Source organism: Brienomyrus brachyistius, unplaced genomic scaffold, assembly GCF_023856365.1.
Source record: "Brienomyrus brachyistius isolate T26 unplaced genomic scaffold, BBRACH_0.4 scaffold58, whole genome shotgun sequence".
Taxonomy (NCBI): Eukaryota; Metazoa; Chordata; class Actinopteri; order Osteoglossiformes; family Mormyridae; genus Brienomyrus; species Brienomyrus brachyistius.
In genome coordinates, this window is record NW_026042333.1 from 1539923 (window position 1) to 1565416 (window position 25494).

Below are 25494 nucleotides of genomic sequence, written 5' to 3' on the forward strand. Positions count from 1 at the left end.
TCTTTTACAGTGGGGTGGGGGTGGGAAGGCTGCCTGGGCACCTGCCCGTTCTGTCCGACGGGGGCATTACCAGACCCTTTGCACTGGGGTGGGGGTGGCAAGGCTGCCTGGGCACTTGCCCGTTCTGTCCGACGGGGGAGAAACCAGACCCTTTACAGTGGGGTGGGGTGGGGTGGGGGGGGGGAAGGATTCCTGGGCACCTGCCTGCCCCTTCTGTCTGATGGGGGCATAGCCAGACTACACCGGGGGGGCTTAATCGTTTAACACCTCGTTTAACAACACATAACTTCATTATATATTGAAATATATAAATAATAATTTTATTTACTTTAATCCACTGAACCAGGACAGTAAAAGGACATAATTATATTTTCCAATTTTTTGTGCCTGTTATGTCTCCAGTTAAATGATTATTATACACATTGACTGAGTGTCAGTGTGTCAGTTATGTTCAGCTGCAGTAATACAGTGAATTTAACTTGATCCAGCAGACTGTGGTTTCATTATGTTACTCAGTTATGCTTTGGGTGACGCTGAAGCAGGACATTAATAGGACAGAACAGAAAGCCTTTATTCTCATTGTACAGGGAGGAAATACAGTAAATGGACATAAATATGTACAGGGGAGGGGGAAAGCCCCCCACTCATCAGAATTACATTTAATTACATTTTAGTCAGAGAGAAAAACTATACAAATATATTTTTCATGGTTATCCAGCTCACTGAACACATGCATTTATTTTTGTCAAACATACATTTCAGAGTAAAAAGGATTAAAAGGTTAAAAAGCAGAGATTTTACCTTTTTGCCAGGAGAACCAGCAACACGTCACAGTGACACTGAGGAGTTTATATAAACATAAAACCCTGGATAGAGGGACTCAGTGAATGTGGAGGTGAATCTGTGCAGGGGGGTCAGTCCATCAGGGGAGACTCTGTAGAAGGACAGAGCACCAGCCCCCCAGTCCAGATACACTCCTACTCTTTGGGAGTCTGAGGGCTCTATGGGTATGAGAGTCCGTTTATTATTGTGCCAGACAGAGTAACTGTCAGTATCACAGTACAGACACCATGACTTGTCATTGAATCCAAGCTGACAGTCACTCCCTCCTTTCCTCCCGATCCCTTTATAAGTTACTCCTATCCGGGCTCCATTTCCATCCCACTCAGCCTCCCAGTAACAGCGGCCAGTCAGACTCTCTCTGCACAGAACTTGGGGACACCAGATGTCAAATCTCTCTGGATGATCAGGATATGGCTGCTCTGCCCCCTCTGTCACCTTCCTGTTCCCCCCTGACAGAGACAGGCTTCTGTGTGCTGTGTTGGGGTCCAGCGTCAGCTGGCAGGAGTCTGTAGGCAGGAGGAAGAATTATTAATCCCATCAGGCCGCCTGTACTTTATGTTTCTGTACGATATAAAAACAGCACAGCTTCCCCTAACGAAGCGGGAACTGAAGCTTATGAAACAGCTCAGGAAATGTCGGAGGGCGCGCGACGGCGGCGGGAAGAGCCGCCAAAATGCGGCACGAGCTAAACTAACAGCGTAATTACGGGTAAATTAAATAACAAAGCAGCTACATTCATCAGACATATTCACCACAAGCATATTTACCACAAAACGGCACCAGAGATCAATACTAAAGTCAGTGTCTTTCCTTCTAACCGCTAAAGCCGGTGCGTGCGGGTTGAAAATGGCCATCAATAACAGAATATTTAAGCAATATTATTACATATTTAAAGTGATATTTAATAAAAGTTTGGACCTGGATTCTGATACAAAGGATGATTCCGGCGCCGGAGTCGCGTTCCATGAGGATCCAGTATTTGCAGCGATTGTCTGACATGGTCTTTAGTCACAGCAAAGCCGGTCTGAATGCATTTCACATGCATCGGCTTATTTCCGTGAAGCGTGTCAGACTGTATCTACTGATCCGGGAGAAACACTGCAGTGTCGAGCGGAGCGAATAGGTGCCGCGCAAAGCTGACAAACTAATGATAATACCGTCTACAAACCATCAATAAAAGCGGATTAAACTACACAGAGCGTGCATCATGAAAAACAGAAAGGTTATCTCATTGATTCAGAAAAATATTGTTCAGAAAAAAGGGATTATTTCATTAATTCGGAAAAACAAATGTTTTTTTTTCAGATGAATGCAATACGCTTCCATTGAGAACCGCTTATCGTGCGTGACCGTAGATGCGGCGCCGCTGCCGCGAGGCGTGAGCCCCGCATCTCGCGCAGGCACGTGGCCGCTCTAATCTGTTAACGTGGGCGCCGAAATTAAATCGGATTTTTTTTCTACTGCACATCCAGTGTGTCCCGGACGCTAGTTTCTTTTAGCACCGTGTATCAGGAGGACCTTTTAATATTCATGAGCGAAGCCCTACACGATTGGCTGGCTGATTAATATTTATAAGAGGGGCACTACCCGATTGGCTAGTTAACATCTACATGCGCTGCCTGTTTCTTCTGCCTAACATAGGGGTGTCAAAGTCCTAATCCAGGTCCTGGGGGGCTGAGCCCTGTGTAGCTTAGTTCTTTCCCTGTTCCACCATAAATGATTCAACTAAAGAGCTGTGTGCTAATTAGCAGAAGGAGTTGAATCAGGTGTGTTAAATGAGGAGAACATAGAAAGTTCTCACCTAACTGTTAGCACTGCCTATAGTCTCCCCTACTTTGACTAATTGCACATTTTATTTCTCCTACTCCTCCTGGGCTGTACTGCCTGGAGATCGCAATCTATCAAGATGTCCAGCACACCCTGCTACATGTGACGTTGCCACTACCAGTGATGTCCATGCATCCAGCTCGTCATTCTGTCTGTGTCATCTTCCATGTATGACCCGCTGCCTTACTTCTGGTTGCCTGCCGATTAGAGGGAGTGTCAGCACAGGCTTGTCATCTCCCCCCTGCTCTCTGGTTATTTCTCAAATCTTATGATTTGGACAGTGTGACTTGGACCTTAGGGTTAGGGCTTCCTCTGCTGCCCCCTGGAGGATGGCCTCCCTCTTTCAGTCTGGTTAGGGTTAGGGATTCCTCTGCTGCCCCCTGGAGGATGGGCTCCCCCTTTGAGTCTGGCCCCTCCCAAGGTTTCTTCCTTCTTGGGAGTTTTTCCTTGCCACTGTCGCCTATGGCTTACTCACTGGGGGCTTTGGGTGGGGATGCTGTAAAGCGCTTTGAGACGATGTAATGTTGTGATAATGCGCTATACAAAAATACATTTCTTGTTGTTGTTGAGAAACCCAAAAATGTGCAGGACTCTGGCCCTCCAGGACTGGATTTGGGCTCCCCTGGTTTAAGGGATTCAGTGACTAATCAGTAATATTCTCTTATGAATATTAAGGAGTGTTCCAGAAGCACCCTGTAAAAATGCACATTTTGCACTTGAGGAGAGAGTCCGGTGTCACTGCCTACGGGTGCCGTCTTAGGACAATACTAACCAATCCCACACAGAAAACACATACTGTACACTCACGGCATGTGCAAAAAGAGGAAATGCAAAGGATTCTTTTTTTGTGAAATTAAAGATGTATAAATCAGAATATATTTTAACCATCCTACACTCCCACACAAACACAAAGACAATATGAGTATAAACGATTTACATGAATTGATAGTGTTTCTGGTGATGATTCTGATATTTTGTTTCTCGTTTGGACGTTGTCTAAAATGACATGAAACTCGCCTAAAAACACACATGCAAATCTATCTACACAGTCACACTCATCACAACAATTGTGTGAAAACAACCATAACATAGTATTAATGGTATTATCAATAAAAACATGCAAACACACTTACATTTCTGTAAGCCTGGTCTGGTCCTGCACTCTCCACCGTGATCCACACTATAGGTGAAGCAGAATGACATAGTACTGCAGCATCAATTTATTTATTGGTGCCTCTTCTTCACATACATGCATAAATATCTGTAGCGTGTCAGACACACACTCTGTACTCACTTCAGCTTCTCCAGTTTACAGCTGGGATCCTCCAGTACAGCAGAGAGGAGCTTCACTCCTGAGTGTCCTGGGTGATTGTAGCTCAGATCCAGCTCTCTCAGATGTGAGGGGTTTGACCTCAGAGCTGAAGCCAGGGAAGAACAGCCTTCTTCTGTGACTCTACAGCCTGACAGCCTGCAGAGAGACAGACAAAAACTCCCCAGTAAATAAGATCACCTCACCACTACAAGCATCACTTTTAAGCAAAAGTGACTCCTCTATTAAATATTTCAATAATCACGCAAAGTTAACATCTTTTCAACATTTTATAAGAACCAAAACTTCTCAGAACAAGAACCAGATCCAGTTGATATAGAATCATTTTTAAATAATCTAGACTTACCCATATTAACCAATGAAACAGAAGATGGCCTTGATAACAGAGGTGGACATTTCAGGTCCAAGGAGTACAAATACAGACCAAGATTTTGTTTCAACAAACCAGTTGAGTTCTCTGTGACTCTTTATACTCAACAGGTTGGTTGACACAAAATCTTGGTCTGGATTTGTACTCCCTGGACTTGAAATGTCCACCTCTGCTTGATGCACCATTAACATCAGAACTCCATAAGGTCCTCAACCAAATGCCTAACAACCAATCGCCACACTGGATGGTTACCATGCAGAAATCTACACACATTTTTGGGACATATTATCTCCAATCTTCAATGGACTGGTAAGAGAAATTAAACACACATCACAAATCCCATCACATATGAGCGCAGCGACCATTAGTGTTATTGAGACCTGATAAAGACCAAACACAACGCTCCAGTTTCCGGCCATTACAGTGTCACTGAGACCTGATAAAGACCAAACACAACCCTCCAGTTTCCGGCCATTACAGTGTCACTGAGACCTGATAAAGACCAAACACAACGCTCCAGTTTCCGGCCATTACAGTGTCACTGAGACCTGATAAAGACCAAACACAACGCTCCAGTTTCCGGCCATTACAGTGTTATTGAGACCTGATAAAGACCAAACACAACCCTCCAGTTTCCGGCCATTACAGTGTCACTGAGACCTGATAAAGACCAAACACAACGCTCCAGTTTCCGGCCATTACAGTGTTACTGAGACCTGATAAAGACCAAACACAACCCTCCAGTTACCGGCCACTAAAGTGTTATTGAGACCTGATAAAGACCAAACACAACCCTCCAGTTACTAGCTATTACAGTGTTATTGAGACCTGATAAAGACCAAACACAACCCTCCAGTTACTAGCCATTACAGTGTCATTGAGACCTGATAAAGATCAAACACAACCCTCCAGTTACCGGCCATTACAGTGTTACTGAGACCTGATAAAGACCAAACACAACCCTCCAGTTACTAGCCATTACAGTGTCATTGAGACCTGATAAAGACCAAACACAACCCTCCAGTTACCCGCCACTCTCACTAATGAATACAGACTTGAAAATCATTACAAATGCTCTTGACATTCGTCATTATAATCCATCCTGATCAGACCAACTTCATCAAGACAAGACATGCCTTGAACAACATCCATAGATTATTTAATTTAGTCAGTACTGCTCAGCATACCCACACTAAAACCATGATTACATCATTAGATGCAGAAATGGCATTTGACAGTCAGGTGGACATTCCTCTTTAATACACTGCATACATTTGGCTTTGGAGAGTCGTTCACCCACTGGGTTAAAATACTGTACACCTCAGCTAAAGCTGCAGTGTCACAGATGGGATCACATCACCTGCATTCACACTCCGACGGGGAAGACGGCCTGCATGCCCACTCTCTCCTGTACTGTTTGCCATCTTCATAGAAACACTTGCGGCAGCAATATGACAGAACAGTGAAATAAATGGAATTCATACTAATAACACCATGGGTGTCACAGATAATCAACTGCGTGCTCTGTGGGCCTGTGTATATAATTAATGAATATTTCTGAACGGACTAAAGCGAACCTGATTGTTCCTTCGAAAGCCCTATATCTCCCTCTCACATTAAAACAATATTCTATCTGGGGTCTTACCAAGGAATTGTATAATCTTAGCATCACCTCATTTAACTTAAACTCCACACACCTAGAGATGTAACCCAGCATCCTATTGGCCTTTTTAATTGCTTCCCCACACTGGCGAGAGTGGGACATGGAGGCATCAACATACACACCGAGGTCTTTCTCATAATCAGCTACCTTTATTTCAGTGGAACCCATAAAATATCTGTACTTTATATTTCTGCTCCCTGCATGGATTACCTTACATTTATCTATGTTAAATTGCATCTGCCAGGTATCAGCCCAGTCGCTAATTAAATCAAGATCCTGTTGTAGCCTCTGTGCTGCTAGGTCAGTATCTGCTACACCATCTAACTTGGCATCATCTGCAAATGTAACCAGTTTACTGCATGTATTGGTGTCAATTTCATTAATGTAAATTAGGAACAAATGTGGTCCTAAAATTGAACCCTGCGGTACCCCACTATAAATGCAGGCCTACTGTGACATTGTGCCTCTAATAACATTGTGCCTGTTAACCAGTTTTCAATCCAAGCTGCTATAGTTCCTAAATTCCCTGCAGCTTTAAGCTTAAGCGAGAACCGTTTGAGGGGGACAACATCCAAGGCCTTCTGGAAATCTAAGTACTCTATGTGATCAATTTCTCTTGTAGCTTCCTCAAAGAACTCAAGTACATTAGTTCAACAGGATCTACCTCTCCTAAATCCATGTTGGCTACCCCTCAGAATGTTATTTGTATCTGTCATGCCCGGCTTGTCCGATCCTCGTTTGTGCCACGCCCCCTGATTATCCACGTGTGCTTCCCCGATCTTGCCCAGCTGTGTCTGATTATTTTCGCCCAGTCTTGTCTATTTCAGTCCACGTCTTGCCCTGGTTTTTGTCCGTCACTGATGTTAGTCAATGTCAGATGTTTCCAATCCTCCGTTTCCCGAATAAATCCCCAGTTTTCCCCTTCATCTGCCTGCCTGCCTCATCCCTGCCTGATTCTTCCTGCCCGCCTGCCCGCTTGCCTTACCTGTCCTATAACCCGTGATTCTCACAGTATCCAGGTAATATACCATTTTCACTTGGATTATAGCTTCCATTACTTTTACAATTATGCAAGTTAAAGTAATTGGCCTATAGTTTGCTGGATTACATCTATCCCGTTTTTTGAATATGGGCGTTATATTAGCATACTTCCAATAAGAAGGTACCACACCCGCAGATAACGATTTCTGAAATAGTAAAGTTAAAGGTTGGCTAATAATATCCCTCATCTATTTTAAAACTTTAGGTAAGATGCCAATAAGGCCCTGCGATTTATTTATTTTGAGCTTAGCCAGGCTTTGTACCACAGCAGCCTCCGTTGTACATACAGTGCCCTCCGCAATAATTGGCACCCCATTGTACAAGGGGTAACCCTTTTTATACAAATCTTTACAAGGGTTGCCAATAATTGTGGAGGGACTGTATATTGTTTACATACGACACTGTATTTGAACTAAATGGTGGTAAGTTAATCATGTCTTCTACTGTGAACACCCGTGTAAAATAATTTTTTGACTCATTTACTATATAAATCTTCATTTTCAATTATAAGGCCCTTACTATCCTGCAGATGAGTGATTTCAGCTTTTAGAGCTCTTTTGGAGTTAAAATATTGGAAGAAACTTTTAATGTCATCCTTAGCCTCCAATGCAATCTTCCTTTCGACATTCCACTTGGCCAGTCTAATGTTATTTTTTGAGTCGACCTGTAGACTTAGATACTACTGCTTTATTTTGAAATTATTAGTTATGTTCTACCTTAGTATCTCCAGCGTACAGTGTGAAATACCCAGTAAAACTCACCTTACTACCCCCAGTTTACAGTGTGGAATACCCAGTAATGTCACGCCCAGCTCGTCCGGTCCTCGTGTGTGCCACGCCCCCTGATTATCCACGTGTGCTTTCCCGATCTTGCCCAGCTGTGTCCTATTATTTTCGCCCAGTCTTGTCTATTTCAGTCCGTGTCTTACCTCAGTTCCCTGTCGGTCATTAACGTTGTATTCCTGTCACCATGTTCCCTCATCGTGTTCCGAATAAATCCCCAGTTTTCCCCGTCTTCTGCCTGCCCGCGTCGTCTTTCCCTTCCACCAGCCAGCCTACCTGCCCTTCTTCACCCACGGATCACAAGAAGTAAGACTGACCTCAGTATCTCCAGTTTACAGTGCGAATCCCCCAGTCCAGCAGAGAGCAGCTTCACTCCTGAGTCCTGCAGGTCATTGTCACTCAGGTCCAGCTCCCTCAGGGGTGAGGAGTTTGATCTGAGAGCTGAAGCCAGTGCCTCACAGTATTTCTCTGTGAATTCACACCGGCCCACCCTAAAAAAATTAAACACTTTTAAATCCACTTTTTACACTGCAGCACTGTATTCAAATGAGGGGAATAGGGGCCATGACATAATGGATTTTCAGAAAACAATTAAATTACTAAAAATAATTTTAACAATCATCCTGATTCTGTTTGGTGTCCATTATTTTTTTGTCCATAACATGTTAAAGTCAGCATGTTTAACTGTAACAGTGGCGTTAACTTTGCTGAACAACACAAATGTTTTGCATGGATTATATGGTTGAATGGATGTTTCCTGCTTCACTGTTTAATTATTTCTAGCATGGATGGAGGGCTGATAAAATTGTTGGATATAAGGAAGTAGGAGAAGAAAACAGAAGCTGTTTGTGTTTGCTTATTATGTAACCGCTGAAAGACATTGTGGGTTTTCTTGGTGCCCAGTTATTTTTGTGTAAAATGCATATTCTGTACTCACTGCAGCTTCTCCAGTTTACAGCTGGGATCCTCCAGTACAGCAGAGAGCAGCTTCACTCCTGAGTCTCCTGGGTGATTGTAGCTCAGATCCAGTTCTCTCAGGTGTGAGGGGTTTGACCTCAGAGCTGAAGCCAGGGAAGAACAGCCTTCTTCTGTGACTCTACAGCCTGACAGCCTGCAGACAGAGAGACAGAAACTCCCCAATAAATAATATCACCTCACCATTACAATTATTAAATACATATGATGCTCTAATAAATATTTCAAGAATTACAGTTTAGTGTCTAAGACAAGGCAGCCTCCCGTTCCCTTAGCTAATTGCTCACTATCTCTTCTTCATAGTCTGGAATACCCAGTAATACTGGCCTCAGTACCTCCAGTTTGCGGTGTGAAATACCCATCAATACTGGCCTCAGTATCTCCAGTTTACAGTGTGGAATACCCAGTAATACTGACCTCAGTATCTCCAGTTTACAGTGTGTAATACCCAGCAATACTGGCCTCAGTATCTCCAGTTTACAGAGTGGAATACCCAGTAATACTGACCTCAGTATCTCCAGTTTACAGTGTGTAATACCCAGCAATACTGGCCTCAGTATCTCCAGTTTACAGTGTGGAATACCCAGTAATACTGGCCTCAGTATCTCCAGTTTACAGAGTGGAATACCCAGTAATACTGACCTCAGTATCCCCAATTTACAGTGTGTAATACCCAGCAATACTGGCCTCAGTATCTCCAGTTTACAGTGTGGAATACCCAGTAATACTGGCCTCAGTATCTCCAGTTTACAGAGTGGAATACCCAGTAATACTGACCTCAGTATCCCTAATTTACAGTGTGGAATACCCAGCAATACTGATCTCAGTATCTCCAGTTTACAGTGTGAAATACCCAGCAATACTGGCCTAAATATCCCAGTTTACAATGTGGAATACCCAGTAATACTGACCTCAATATCTCCAGTTTACAGTGTAAATCCCCCATTGCAGCAGAGAGCAGCTTCACTCCTGAATCCTTCAGGTTATTGTCACTCAGGCCCAGCTCTCTCAGGGGGGAAGAGTTTGATCTTAGAGCTGAAGACAGCACTTCACAGTGTTTATCTATGAGATCACAGCTGTTCAGCCTGAAACAGAAAACACTTTAAGACACAGACATATACACATCCTACACATTAGTAAAATACAAAGCATTACAATAAGCATTTGTTTTCAGTATAATTAGCAGCACAGCTTACACTTCAAATGAATTATAGTCTGCAGAGTGTTCTGTGCGTCCTGACAATCTGCTGCAGTCATATGATCACTAATTGTGAGTCAGTGCTTCCAGTGCAGCCCTTAGCCATCTGTCTGCCAGGTGTCCCTACACTCGACACGTATCACTGAAAGGAGGAGATGTGAACATTTCCAGCAGCTAATGCAGCAGCAACTGGCACTTGGATTCCTGATCCCATGAGTAAAATCCTTTTTCTCCCTATATTGTTATACCTGGGAACATGTCAAATCGCCAATTACGTCTGTGTGACATGACGATATTATCGGTAATGAGCGTAATCAGACAAGTATCCCGGTGTCGATATCTGACAGTGACTAACCGGCGATTATCGTCTTTGCTGGAGAAACGCGCTTAGGCTACATACAAAGCAAGATAACAGAAGGATTCATGATTTGCTTTCAGTTCAGCCTTCTAGCCTAAGATTCTGAAGCAGTTAAAAAGAAACATTGTGTAGAATTTCACAAGCATTGTCCCTTGCCGTAACCATGCGTTCGCCATTCTTGTAAGTTCAGTATTGTCACATCACCAACTTCTATCTTTAGCCATTCAAGTGCAGCTTTCTGGTGGGAATTTTGAGCTTCCAAACTCTCTCTCTCTCTCATCTATCATTTCCGGTGCAAAGGTGCTGGTGCTGCTGCAATATTTCCATCTGACCTAGGAGTGTCTGAGCAAAGTGCTTATAGCTTTAGCACCTTTGAAATTTTTCTTCTTAGTCTTGCGGGATCATCTCTTTGTAGTTCTTCACCTCCAATCACCATTGTTAATGTGTATAGACTGCCTGGTCCCTAACCTCCAATCACCATTGCTATTGTGTATAGACCATCTGGTCCCTAACCTCCAATCACCATTGTTATTGTGTATAGACCGCCTGGTCCCTAAAGTCCAATCACCATTGTTATTGTGTATAGACCGCCTGGTCCCTAACCTCCAATCACCATTGTTATTGTGTATAGACTGCCTTGTTCCTATCCTCCGATCACCATTGTTATTGTGTATAGACCGCTTGGTCCCTAACCTCCAATCACCATTGTTATTGTGTATAGATCGCCTGGTCCCTAACCTCTAATCACCATTGTTATTGTGTATAGACTGGCTGGTCCCTAACCTCCAATCACCATTGTTATTGTGTATAGACCGCCTGGTCCCTAACCTCCAATCACCATTGTTATTGTGTATAGGCCGCCTGGTCCCTGGAGTCTGTAGATTTTTCAACAATCCTGGTGGTCACTACTGACAAAGTCGTGAAATTAATATTCACATGGAGAATGACCGTTAACAACAACATTTTCTGCTATCATAGACTCTGTAGGTGTTTGGCAGAATGTAGTCGACCTACTCATGCCTGTAACCACACCCTGGATTTGATTCTTAGCCATGGTGGATGTCCTGGTGGATCACATATCTATTATACCTCAAAATCCTCTACTTTCAGATCATTACTTGTTAACGTTTGATATACAGTATAGCCTCCCTTCGGTTCCAGGTCCAAAGTACAGTATCAGACGTTCCATTGCCTCATTCACTACAACAGTGTTTCTCAACCAACTTCCACAGTCCTTCAGCCTTACATCTGAAGCCCCGTGTGAAAATGAACTTGAACGGGTAACTGTGCACATGGAGAAATCGCTTCGCAGCACCTAGATCTTGTAGCTCCACTTAAGAAGATAAAGCATAGAGATAAGAAACCTGCCCCCTGGTGCTCTGATCATACGCGTGACTTAAACAGGCGTCACCCAAGCTAGAGCGCAAATGGGGCTCAACTAAACTAGAAGTTTTCAGATCTACCTGGAAGGAGCCTCTCTAAGTACAGACTGCGAGGTCTGTGTACCTCTACAGACTCATGGAAGACAACAAAATTAATCCTAAATTCCTATTTGAATCTCTGTCTAGGTTAACACAGGATTCTTCAGCATTAAACTCACAAGACTCACAAGCTTTTATGAGTGATAACATTATTACATTTGTAATGGTAAAATAAAGATTAGACAGACCATCCAGTGCACGTCTGTAGCTACATACAGCTGCCAGCCTCCTGCTAGTCCTATGCGTACTGATAATGACACCTTTGAATGTTTCCTTCTCATAAAACAATCAGAACTTTTGCGCTTAGTTTCCTCCTGCAAATCCTCTACTAGCCTCATAGACCCAATTCCTACAAAATTCCGGAAGGAGATTTGACCACTGATTAGCACCACCCTGTTAAATGTGTTAGACTCGTCTCTTAGGCTTGGATATGATCCAAAACCTTTTAACTAGCTGTTATTAGACCTGTTCTAAAGAAACCAAATCTTGAACCTAGTGATTCAGGAAATTATAAATCAATCTCAAATCTTCTGCTCATTTCAAAGATCCTGGAAAAGCTGTTGCTCACCAGCTGTCTTCTTTCCTACAGAAAAATAATGCTAATGAATTATATCAGTCTGGCTTTACACCAAACCACAGCACAGAAACAGCTTTAGGCAAAGTAGTTAATGCTTATGGCTTCTGACAGTGGCTGTATATCTGTGTTGGTATTACAAGACTGAACTGCAGCATTCGATACTGTGGACCATAGTATCCTCTTGGACCACCTAGAATCTGTGGTGGGCATAAAGGAGACAGCCCTCTCTTGGTTTGGCTCCTATTTAACTGATCATTATTAGTTTGTCCACATTAACAATGAATCTTCCAAGATCACTAAAGTCAAATATGGTGCAGTATCACAGACACACATACGACAGGGCTGAGATTCCAGGCTGCCTGAGACAAGACCTAGTCTGGTATGAGAGGTACTCGCTGGCTTAGGCACAAAAGGGGGGTCAGTGACCCCACACACACACACACGGCTCATACACACACACACAAACACAGATACACACCGATATCAAGGGAGGCCAGCATTCCATCTTTTATGGCCCAAAGATTTAGGGACCTACGGACAGCAGAGTGGACCTCAAGGATAGGGGCCCCTCAACTTGGCACGCAACCCCCTCCCCATACATCCTGCCTTACATACCACACATTCACCCAACACCCTAAGGAAAGTTTCTTTTAAGTTTGGCCTTTGTATTCCCTATATATTGATTTACTCATGACTACTAGTCTCGATACCCAGATAGGTTATGTTTGTGCGAGTCCTTAGACAATCTTAGTGTTTAGCTACCCCTGCATACATGCTCTCATGATTATCCCAGAGGAATCTTGAAAATTAAATAATGTAACCAGGTATCTTAGTGTGGCTCCTAACTATCAGAGGTTCTTTCTTTCTTTGTTTAACAATCCTCCCTTTTCCACATTCCTCTGCGGTCCTTATCTGATCTTTGTGCTCCATTAGCACTTCTTTCTCCTCTACTATTCTGCATTAAAAGACTGAATTAATGTGTATATTATTAATTCTGGAGAGCAGATAATTGGGATAAGCCACAGCAACCAAAATATGTTGTTCACAGATGTGCAATTTAAATTGGTATTGCCACAAACTAACGGCCACGCCTATCTAAGGGTAAGATGTGCTATTTAAATGTGAATATTTAATATAATGTCTGTACAAGGGGGCGGCATGGTAGTGTAGTGGTTAGCACTGTTGCCTCACACCTCTGGGACCCGGGTTCGAGAAAGATGTGTGTGGAGTTTGCATGTTCTCCCCATGTCGTCGTGGGGTTTCCTCCGGGTACTCCGGTTTCCCCCACAGTCCAAAAACATGCTGAGGCTAATTGGACTTGATAAATTGGCCGTTGGAGTGAATGGTGTGTGAGTGTGCCCTGCGATGGGCTGGACCCCCATCCTGGGTAGTTCCCTGTCTTGTGCCCATTGCTTCTGGGATAGGCTCCGGACCCCCCGCAACCCAGTAGGATAAGCAGTTCGGAAAATGGATGTATGAACGTCCGTACAAATGATCCAAAGTAGCAACCTCTGTTGATGTGCAACGCAAAACAGCAATAATGTATATGGATGGGATTTACTAACATACATAATATCAGAAATTAATTAACTAATACAGATGGTATGAGGTGTGACCCGCCAGGCTGGTATGGCATGATTGGTGTCAAACTGATGGAAAATCACTCCTGATTCCAAATCTGGTCAGTGGTTACCATGAAACTGTATGTATCAAAAGTTACACCAGTTTAATGAAAATCATTGGTAAAGTGGTACCAGTCTAGTCATAAATCCCAAAAGGACTGACACAGACACCCCTTCGAAAGCTGCCAACTAGATGGTCAGCCATTGGTTCAGGTGTCAAATTCCTGGTCATTCCTATTCATGAACTTTAGACCATAAAACATGGCACCTCAGAACAGAGCAGGGGGAAGAAGAGAGAGGAGCAGAGGAGAGCATCAGCCCCGCAGAGGGAGGAGAAGAGGAGCCCCGGGAGAAGAACAGCTCGTGAGAAGCCCTCCTGAAGCCTGCCGGTGAAGGCCTGCTACCCAACAGAGAACTGCAACCAAGACAGAGCCTTTCACCTTAAAGCTTCACAAGGAGAGAGAATCCAAGGGGCTCCACTCCAACAACCGCTCCAAACGCCGCACCTTCTTGGGTGCTACCATTCCCTCAGCTCATCACCTCTGCGACCTACTGCCAAGACCCCCTCCACTCTGCAAACAAGTAAACCAGCTTCCTTTCATTCTAACAACCTAAGCAGTTCTGTTAGCCTGCTTTATGACTTTAGGGTCGTGTTTCCACAAACTGTGCTTGCTTTGCAGAACAGTATTTCCCTTTTAAGGTTACTCATTTAAATCTGGTCACTGCATTTTCATGTTACATTCAGTTTGGTTCTATCCCGTTATTTTGTGTTTGTTGTTTATGTGAAGTGTAATGTCTGTCTTATGTTAGTTGTAGTGTTACTTAGGAATAAATGCATGTCTTTTACACCACTTCAGCCTCCATTCATTGAGTGCTCACAATAGTCCCTGCCTCTGTGCGATCTGGCTACTAAGCTCTGAAACCTCAAACTCGCCTAAAATATCGCGAGACTCTCTCTCATCGGCCGTGAGGGGAGCTTCACTACCGATCGTTTACATTACCTGGTGATGCAGCTCGCTGGACGAGCCTTCTAACCCAGGTTACTAAGCGATACTGGTAACTAGTGAATCACATCCAAGTCTCACATTAACCGACTGACAGGGATTCGCAATTGAGTTTGGAGGAACCAACCATTCCTCAGAAAAATTAGTTAATAAACATTAAATAATAATTAAATGAAATGCAATTAATTTCAAAACATATTGGTGGAGATATTAAAATTTACCTGAGCTAAATATTCCTACAATGGTGTCCCACAGGGATCAGTGCTGGGCCGCTACTGTACACTGTATATATTGGTCACATTATCAGAAATCATGGTGTTGGGTTTCATTGTTTTGCTGATGATACACAGTTATATATATCTGTTAAGCCGGATGATGCATCACAGCACTTGGTTAGAAGATGGTCGACTAGATATCTGGTGTTGGATGGCAAATAATTTCTTTATGTTAAAGACAGAAAAACAGAAGTACTGTTAACTGGTCCGAAGGCGACTCGAAATAAGTTTGACAACCTCAACCTTGGTGGTCTTTCTACCCAACCTAACACAGTGGTCAGAGATCTTGGTGTTCTAGTTGATTCAGATTTATGTTTCGATGCTCACATAAAAAGCTTCACTAAAGCTGTGTTCTATCATGTACGGAACCTCGCCAAGCTTCAGAAGATGCTCTCCTTTCATGAAGCGGAAACACTAACACCTTTATAACTTCCAGGCTGGATACTGTAATGTCAGGCTGGATACTGTAATGCCAGGCTGGATACTGCAATGCCAGGCTGGATACTGTAATGTCAGGCTGGATTCTGTAATGCAAGGCTGGGTACTATAATGCCAGGCTGGATACTGTAATGCCTTCCGTTCTGGGTGCCCATCTGGATCCTTACGTCGCTGCCTGTGACGTCTCCACTACCTGTGACGTCTCCACTACCTGTGACGTCCTTCCGGCCTGCTCACCCTTCTGCCTGTGACATCTTCCCTGTTTACCCTGCTGCCGTACTACTGTTCTCCCTGCCATCTGAAGCAGCTCCAGCACTTGCCTGTCATCACCTCCCTGCCCCCCACTTTGTGACTGAAATGTTAAGATTGGGATAATGTGAATTAGGATTTTGCCATCTTCATCATTTGACTTCCTCTACTGCCCCCTGGAGGATGGGCTCCCCCTTTCAGTCTGGTTAGGGTTAGGGCTTCCTCTGCTGCCCCCTGGAGGATGGTCTCCCCCTTTCAGTCTGGTTCCTCCCAAGGATTCTTCTTTCTAGGGAGTGTTTCCTTGCCACTGTCCCCTCTGACTTGCTCACTGGGGGCTTTGGGCAGGGATGCTGCAAAGTGCTTTGAGATGATGTAATGTTGTGAAAACATACTTTACAAATAAAACTGAACTAAACTGAAATTGCATTCAGTGTTTGGGGGGGGGGACTCAAAATCATTATTTATTGCGATATCTATAAACTAAATACATATTTTTTTACTTATCGCCCAGCCCTAATCAATAATACGCTAATCGGAGAGCTATCAGTCCTGTGAAATAGGCTTTTAGAAAAAATGTTTATTTGAATGATTTATGAATAATGATACTTCAGTCACCCCCATGGGGAAATTGTCTTTTCGCCCCTCCCATCTTGCTCTCCAAGAGACACGCCGACACATATACAGGTGAGAGGTATTTGGGGGTCGCAGCACAGGATCGGCCAGCATCCAGCACCCCTGCAGTTCAAGGACCCAGAGATGACATCACTCTGCCAGCCAGAAGATCTGAACCAGCAACCTTCCGCTCATGGACACAGAGTCCGAACCCAAAGAGTCACGCACCACACCCAGTATTTACAGAAATGCTTCCTACAGCATCCAGAACTGAAACGAATATGAGTGGTTTTCCCACTATTAATGAAAACTGGACCATTCTGTATGATGCTGTATCTTTGGTTATTTGTTACACAAAGGATGGTCGTGGAAATCTTGTCTTTTTGGTTTTTACTACATCACTACCTTCAGTTAATATAAACTAGATTAAAAGGGAACCTTGTTGATAAAAGAGGGGAAATAAATTACATATATACATATTCATTTTATATTTTAAACAATGTTTATCTATGTCTGCCAGACTAGATGTGTTGTCACATCCTCAGCCAGGTGCAGCTGAGGCCAGCAGAGGGCGCCAGTGAGCAGCCAGAGACAGCAGTCATACGGAAGCTCCCAGCTCTGGGCTCCATCACATGAACATGCCTGCTGACAATAACACTCACATACCACTTATACACCCTGTGGATAAAGAGCCCTCACTGTTTCTATAGCAGGTTAGGATGCTGTGCCTGTGATCAGAAGGCAGACTGGATGGGAATGGAAACGTAGTAACAAACAAAAAGTGACATCACTACCTTCAGTCATTATAAAGTCTGTGGTCAGGATTAGCTACTGCTATACAAACAGCTATAGCTGTGATTATCAAAATAAAACCCACTTATTAATCCATGAGGAGAAATATATAATATACATTACACATTTCAAACAATATTCATGTATTACTGCCAGACCAGACATGATTTCCCATCCCCACGTCACTTACAGAGCCGTCCTGGAGTTCTTGACCACAGGCAGCAGCCTGCAGTGCTGATTATCTGATCTGATGTATTTCTTCAGGTCAAACACATCCAGCTCCTCATCTGACATCAGCATCACAAAGGCCAGAGCTGAGTACTGTGCAGGTGAGAGGTCTTCTGCTGAAATGTTTCCTGAATTCAGGTATCTTTGTACTTCCTCTACTAGAAAATTGTCACCCAGTTCAGTCAGACAGTGGAACAGGTTGATGGTCCTTTCTGGAGATAAATTCTCCTGTATTTTCTCCTTGATGTATTGGGCCGTTTCCTTAATGGTATGTGAGCTGGTTCTTGTCTGTCCCAGTAGCCTTTGTAACAGAGTCTTACTGGAGTCTGTTGAGAGGCCCAGGAGGAAGCGGAGGTAGAGGTCCAAGTGTCCATTCTTGCTCTTTAATGCCTGATCCACTGCAGTCTTCAGCAGGTCAGCTGATGAGTTTGACAGAAACACATATAAAGCAGCGAGATACTCCTGGATGCTCAGATGCACAAAGCAGTACACCTTCTCCTGGTACAACCCATACTCCTCTTTAAAGACTTCTGTGCACACTCCAGAGTAAACTGAAGTTTCAGTGACATCGATGCCATTCTCTCTCAGATCTTGCTCATAAAATATGAGATTGCCATTCTCAAGGTTGTCAAAAGCCAGTTTACCAAGTTTTAAAAGGAATTGCTTGCTGTATTGCTTAAGCTTAGTTTTATGGGTTTTCATATACTTGTCATTTTTTAAACTTGTCTGAAAAATCAGGAAGTGTGTATACATTTCAGTCAGAGTCTTTGGAATTTCTCCCTTGTCAGTCTCACTAAAAAACCTCTGTAACACAGTGGCTGAAATCCAGCAGAACACAGGTATGTGGCACATGATGAAGAGGCTCCTTGATGATTTCACATGTGTGATAATCCTGCTGGCCAGGCTCTGATCATTAAATCTCTTCTTGAAATACTCCTCCTTCTGGGCATCACTGAACCCTCGTATCTCTGTCACCTGGTGGACACACTCAGGAGGTATCTGATTAGCTGCTGCTGGCCGGGAGGTTATCCAGAGGAGAGCGGATGGGAGCAGATTCCCCTTAATGAGGTTAGTCAACAGTCCATCCAGTGACATTTTCTTTGTTACATCAAACCAACTCTCATTGTTCTGAAAATCCAAAGAAAGGCGACACTCATCCAGGCCATCAAAGATGAACAAGACTTTGTACCCAAACAGCTCAGTGGATTCAAATGATTTCAGTTCTGGGACAAAGTGGTGAAGTAGTTCAGTCAGACTGTATTCACCCTTAATCAAATTCAGGTCCCGGAAAGGAAGAGCAAATATGAAGTGAACATCCTGGTTTGCTTTTCCTTCTGCCCAGTCGAGAATGAATTTCTGCACAGAGACTGTTTTCCCGATACCTGCCACCCCTTTAGTGAGTACAGTTCTGATAGGTGTCTCACGCCCACATAAGGGTTTAAATATATCTTTGCACTTGACTGTAGTATCTCCTGTTCGCATTTTCTTGGATGCTGTTTCAATCTGTCTCACTTCATGTTCATCATTGACTGCTCCAGTCCCACCTTCAGTTATGTAGAGTTCTGTGTAAATCTCATTGAGAAGTGTTGGCTGTCCTTCCTTAGCTTTCCCTTCAAATACACACTCAAATTGCTTCTTAAGTTTACATTTGATTTCCTGTAGCATGAGCTGTCCTGAAAAGAAATGAGAGGAAAATGCACTAATTCTCACTGTGATCCTGACCAGTATGAGAGGAAGAATATTTTCCAAAAACACACTTTTTTGCACATACATATCCAGATATTTCCCTGTGACTGAATGTGAAACTGGAAGTTTTATCAGGCGTATTTTACTGGAACACCGCATACAGGACCGTGAATAAGCCTTAGGCAGCCAAAGGAAATGTTTAAAGCCATTTATCTGGGTAGTAAATGTATATCTGCTCAGAACCAAAAAAAAAACACAAAACCCCTTTTCATTTCCCAAACCTCTCCTCAGGGGCACCACAGCCAGTCCATGTATTTGTTAAATTTCACCACCAGCTCACTTCATTCATTAATTAAATTAATTTAAACAACATGAGATGTGTTAGGGGTCAAGTATAAAAATACGTGGATATACTGCACAATTTCTGCAAATATTAGGGTGATGTTGGGAGAGGTTCTGAAATTGCAAACACACTTTGACATACATATTATAGTAGTTCTACACAAACATGAAGACCATTTAAACATCCTCTTCTCTGGCTGCCTAAGACTTTTGCACAATATTGTACATGTACATAATGTTATAAAGTTCTTACTCTTCTCCAGCATGTCAGCAAGATCATTTTGCTTCATGGTCCTCAGGATGTACAGTGTGATCTTCAGAGCTACCTCTCTAACACTGGTCTTCTGCATCTGACCATCACAGTCCAGGTCATTGTCCTCCTCCAGCTGAGGCTCAGAGCATTCTGGGTAATTCTGATCTAGGTGCCTCACAAACGTCTTCAGCTCGTCCTTTAGGAACTTCATGGCTTTTTCCTCTAGTGACTAAAATAAACAGTCACAGTTAATTATTGCTACTTACACCAAACCTTTTCAGAGTTTCACTTGTGAATCATAGTTTAAAACATATTTCCTTTAACATGATGAATTTCTTATTATACAGCTGTATAAAATAAAAGCTAATTCACATAACAGCCAAGAAAATATATATCAGCAATAAATACAAACCTGCAATATGGATGATAAACTTGATTTGACATGTAGATCTGAACTGCATTCTTCCATTTGGTCTCTATGAATCAGGCAGAAACATAAAGATCTCAACTCATGTATACAAATGTAACAGAGAGACTGAAAAGTTCCCCATTAAAATTGCTGTTACTGCAGATAAAGCATAACACTGTGGTATATTACAACACCAATTCCAAAAAGTTGGGACATTGAGGAATTTGTAAATAAAAACAGAATGCAATGATATGGAAATCTCATAAACCTGTATTTTATTCATGACAAAGCATAGAAAACATATCAGATGTTTAAACTGAGACATTTTGCTATTTCAGGAAAGATATTGGCTGATTTTGAATTTCATGACAGCAACACGTCTCAAAAAATTTGGGATCAGGGCAATAGGAGGCTGGAAAAGTTAGTGGTACAAAAACCCAACAGCTGGAGGAACAATTTGCAAATAATTATGTCATTTGGCAACAGGTGAGTAACATGACTGGGTATAAAAAGAGCATCTTAGAGCTGCAGTGTCTCTCTGAAGTAAAGATGGGCAGAGGGTCACAATCCCCCTAATACTGCACTGACAAATAGTGGAGCAATTTCAGAAAGAAGTTCCTCAGTATAAAACTGCAAAGAGGTTGAATATTTCATCATCTACAGCACATAATGTAATCAAATGATTCTGAGAATCTGGAGAAATCTCTGTGAAAAACCAGACTAGATGCCTGTGATATTTTGGCCCTTAGGCAGCACTGCATCACAAACAGGCATGATTCTGTAATGGAATCACTTAATAGGCTCAGGAATATTTCCCACAAACATTTTCAGTGAACACAATCCGCGCTGCCATGCACAGATGCCAGTTAAAACTCTGTCATTCATAGAAGAAGCCGAATATGAAGATGATCCAGAATCACAGACGTCGTCTCTGGGCCAAAGCTCATTTAAAATGGACGGCGGCTGAGTGGAAAACTGTTCTGTGGTCAGTCGAATCTACATTTGAAATTCTTTTTAGAAACCAGGGACACCATGTCATCCGGACTGAAGAGGAGAAGGACCACCCAGCGTGTTATCAGCACTCAGTTCAGAAGCCAGCATCTCTGATGGTGTGGGGGTGCATTAGTACATATGGCAGGGGCAGCCTGCATATCTGGAAAGGCACCATCAGTGCTGAAAGGTATATCCAGGTTCTAGAGCAACAGATGCTCCCATACAGACGACGTCTCTTTCAGTGAAGACCTTGCATTTTCCAACATGACAATGCCAAACCACACACTGCATCAATTACAACACGATGGATTCGTAGAAGAAGGGTCCGGGTACTGAACTGGCCTGCTAGCGGTCCAGATCTTTCAGTCATTGAGAACATTTGCTGTATCATAAAACGAAAAATATGACTCAGAACATCTAGGACAGTTGAGCAACTAGAATCCTGTATCAGACAAGAATGGGACAACATTCCGCTCCCAAAACTCAAACAACTGATCTCCTCAGTCCCCAGACATTTACAGACTGTTGTTAAAAGAAGAGGAGATGCCACACAGTGGTAAACCTGGCCTTGTCCCAACTTTTTTGAGACATGTTGCTGCTGCGACATTCAAAATTACCTTGTTTTTTCCTTAAAATGATGCATTTTCTCAGTTTAAACATTTGATGTTTTCTGTGTTCTGTTAAGAATAAAATATAGGTTTATGAGATTTCCATATCATTGCATTCTGATTTTATTTACAATTTGCAGAACGTCCCAACATTTTTGGAATTGGGGTTGTAGTTTGGAAAGATGTATCTGCCACGTTAAGCTTTATTCACTGGGGCGGCTTCCTAATTTTCTCATGACAGCAGAAGAGAACCAGTGACATCAGGCTCCAGCACACAGAGACACAGCAGGCAGGAAGGACAGTTTTCTATGCGGCCCTTTGTACCCAGTGACATTTAGAGTCATTCACTTGATTAGCAGAGTAAATTTCAGCCTATCAGCTTGTTCCCCACATCCCTGCCCCCCCACTTCTGTACCAGCTGGTCCCTGGGCCCCCACTACCCGGGGCCATACTGCTGGCTAAAAATGTGAAATATTAAACGTGTTAGCATCATGCACTTGTTCTCCATCCCATTGGACATAATGTGCATGATGTCATCAGCGTGCGCCACTCCCTCTAGAATGTCCTACTGCAGGGAGCCCAACCTTTTTTAACTCAAGATCTACTTTACAAGTGGCCAGTGTGCTGAGATCTACCAGTTCAAACAGGGAGCCACAGCTATTACCCTTTTACTCAATTATTACTCTAGCTATTGCCTTTCGACATAGTTAACATGCACATAGCAAATCCAGAGAAATCCAGGTAATTCTCCAAATTGAAAAAAGTGTAAATAAATGTACTTCTCTACCTTAGTGGGACCACTGGCACTGGGAAGATGCAGCTGGTAAAAACTGACTGCTGTGCCGCTGACTGACTTTTCAGTTCTCGCACTTTTCGGCTGCGTGTGGCTGTTTTAGCAGGGAAATCGGTCTCCTAGCTTTTGTGCATCGACTGAGCCAGACCCAGCTAGGAGCCCAGTTTACTTTTATCTTATGGCCTGACTATAGACCCAGAGAGACATGCATGCTAGTGGGCTGTAACACTGTTACCTCTCAGCGCTCTTTCTGTTACACCCCACAGGGGGGCGCATTTTAATGCTTGCAGTATAATTGTTGGGACTCAGGGCCATTAGTTCTCTGACGCCCCCTGCAGCCCAGCCTGAGGCCCCCAGGCACTAACCCTTCTGTCCCAGTCCATAACCCAGCCGAGGCTCCAGGGGGCGCTATCTTGGAGCACCTTCAGCCACCGGCTCATTCCCCCACCGTGAGCTAAGAAGCTACTGGGAATCTTTCCTGCCTGCTGCCGTTAGACACCACAATGCCTGCTGTCGATGTGCAGCCCCCAGAACCAGCCTTAACGTCCCATTTTTAATGTGGTAAAAGCTGCTCTCTGTTTTTAATCATATAAATAACATACATTTCTATTTATATTTATTTCTTCAACAATATTGTATTTTCAGGATTCTTTCATAATGCAGTGTGTATTTCTTAAACTTAGTATCCTACAGAAATTTTGTTTACTTCTAAAAGTGTTTACTTATTTGCACTATATCTGCTGTCTTTGCAGGTTGTCTTTGTCTTACATTGTATGTTTGTATCTGTGCACTTTGCTGCTGAACACAAGAGAATTTAACCCTGGGATCAACAAATCATCTTATTTTATACTCGGGGGATGAGAACCACTGCAGTGTCACATTAATTATGATCTGAATCAGCAAGTATTTAAACGTCACCTTAGGGGAAGAAACCAATAGTCTTTCTCTTTTTTTGTCTGATGATAGTAGTTTATTGTTTAAACCACATAGTTTGATTGAACATGTTAAACGGAAGCCTTCGTCTGAGTATGATCTAATGAATTCATGAGAGTGAAATTATTGGTTATCAAAACAGAAACATTCATCTCACGAGACGACAATCTGTTGTCGAGTCATTCTTTAATGGACATGCGGGGGGGGGGGGGGGGGGGGGGACAGGCAAACCAGATTTTTCCAGCTCTGAAATTTAAAATCCACTTTGCTATTAACTAACTTTCAATTTCAGCTCGCAGAAAGTCAGGTTTTACAGTAATCCTCATCCATTTACCTCAGATGTTATTTATATAGAACACAGACAAAACATTTGTTTAAATTCTCAAGGTGATGGAATCTGTTACAGGTAAAAATTGGTGCATTCATTATAAATATGTTATTTCCTCATAGCTTGTATGTGTCTCTGTGCCATTTCACTGAGAGTCTGAATGTCATCAACAATGTTTCTTTAAATGGACATTTACCTTTGATCAGTAGGAAAAGGTCCCTCTCTGAATCTGTTTGGTTCATCCATTGACTCGTCACTCTTCATGGAAACACAGCTGGGTACAGGGGAGTCTGCTCTCTTCATCGGGACACTGTGGGCAGCGAGAGGAAACAAACCCTCATGGTATAAATATAATTCATACAATGGGGACGGCATCACACTGCTGTTTAGCCTTCTGCTCTGTCTTCATGTACTTTGATATGCTGTGAAACTCTTGATATAAACAGACTTATTTACAGTCAGCTTTTAAGGAAATTGTCTCATCTAAAATTTAGATATTATATGAAACTTTCAGAATCACCGTTAAAAACCTCCACAACTAGACTTGACTGATGTTCCTTTTTACCTGTTTATATACCTTTTTGTTTGTTTGTTTAGTTTTGTTATTTGGCCATTTTGTATAGGAGGGATGGTCTGTTACTCGCCTCTAGTATAAAAAATCTGGCTGATTGTGGATGAAGACGGCGAAGACAGAAGATGGCGAGGTCTTTTTATTAAGCTACACATATTAAAGTGCTGCCCACTGACCAGCCCTAGCTAGGAGCCCAGTTTGCTTTTATCTTATGGCCTGACTATAGACCCAGAGAGACATGCATGCTAGTGGGCTGTAACACTGTTACCTCTCAGGGCTCTTTCTGTTACACCCCACAGGGGGGCGCATTTCATGGCTTGCAATATAAATGTTGGGACTCGGGGCCATTAGTGCTCTGAGGCCCCCTGCAGCCCAGCCTGAGGCCCCAGGCACTAACCCTTCTGTCCCAGTCCATAACCCAGCCGAGGCTCCAGGGGGCGCTATCTTGGGGCACCTTCAGCCACCGGCTCATTCCCCCACCGTGAGCTAAGAAGCTACTGGGAATCTTTCCTGCCTGCTGCCGTTAGACACCACAATGCCTGCTGTCGATGTGCAGCCCCCACAGACAGCCTTAACGTCCCATTTTTAACATGGTAAAAGCTGCTCTGTTTTTAATTATATAAATAACATGCATTTCTATTTATATTTATTTCTTCAACAATATTGTATTTTCAGGATTCTTTCATAATGCACTGTGTATTTCTTAAACTTAGTATCCTACAGAAATTTTGTTTACTTCTAAAAGTGTTTACTTATTTGCACTATATCTGCTGTCTTTGCAGGTTGTCTTTGTCTTACATTGTATGTTTGTATCTGTGCACTTTGCTGCTGAACACAAGAGAATTTAACCCTGGGATCAACAAATCATCTTATTTTATACTCGGGGGATGAGAACCACTGCAGTGTCACATTA

General features: G+C 43.0%; 1 protein-coding gene across 1 annotated transcript in view; it reads right to left on the bottom strand.

Moving 5' to 3' along the window:
• Positions 1 to 509: 509 nt before the first annotated feature.
• The window catches only part of LOC125724951 (NACHT, LRR and PYD domains-containing protein 12-like), a 195503-nt gene continuing 170518 nt past the window's right edge, over positions 510 to 25494 (bottom strand). The window contains exons 21-25 of the mRNA XM_049001442.1: positions 8794 to 8967; positions 8174 to 8347; positions 3965 to 4138; positions 3804 to 3850; positions 510 to 1349 (exon numbers count right to left, since the gene is read on the bottom strand). Coding sequence (XP_048857399.1) covers positions 829 to 1349; positions 3804 to 3850; positions 3965 to 4138; positions 8174 to 8347; positions 8794 to 8967 — 1090 coding nt within the window. The 3' untranslated portion in view covers positions 510 to 828. The remainder of the gene's footprint in view (positions 1350 to 3803; positions 3851 to 3964; positions 4139 to 8173; positions 8348 to 8793; positions 8968 to 25494) is intronic.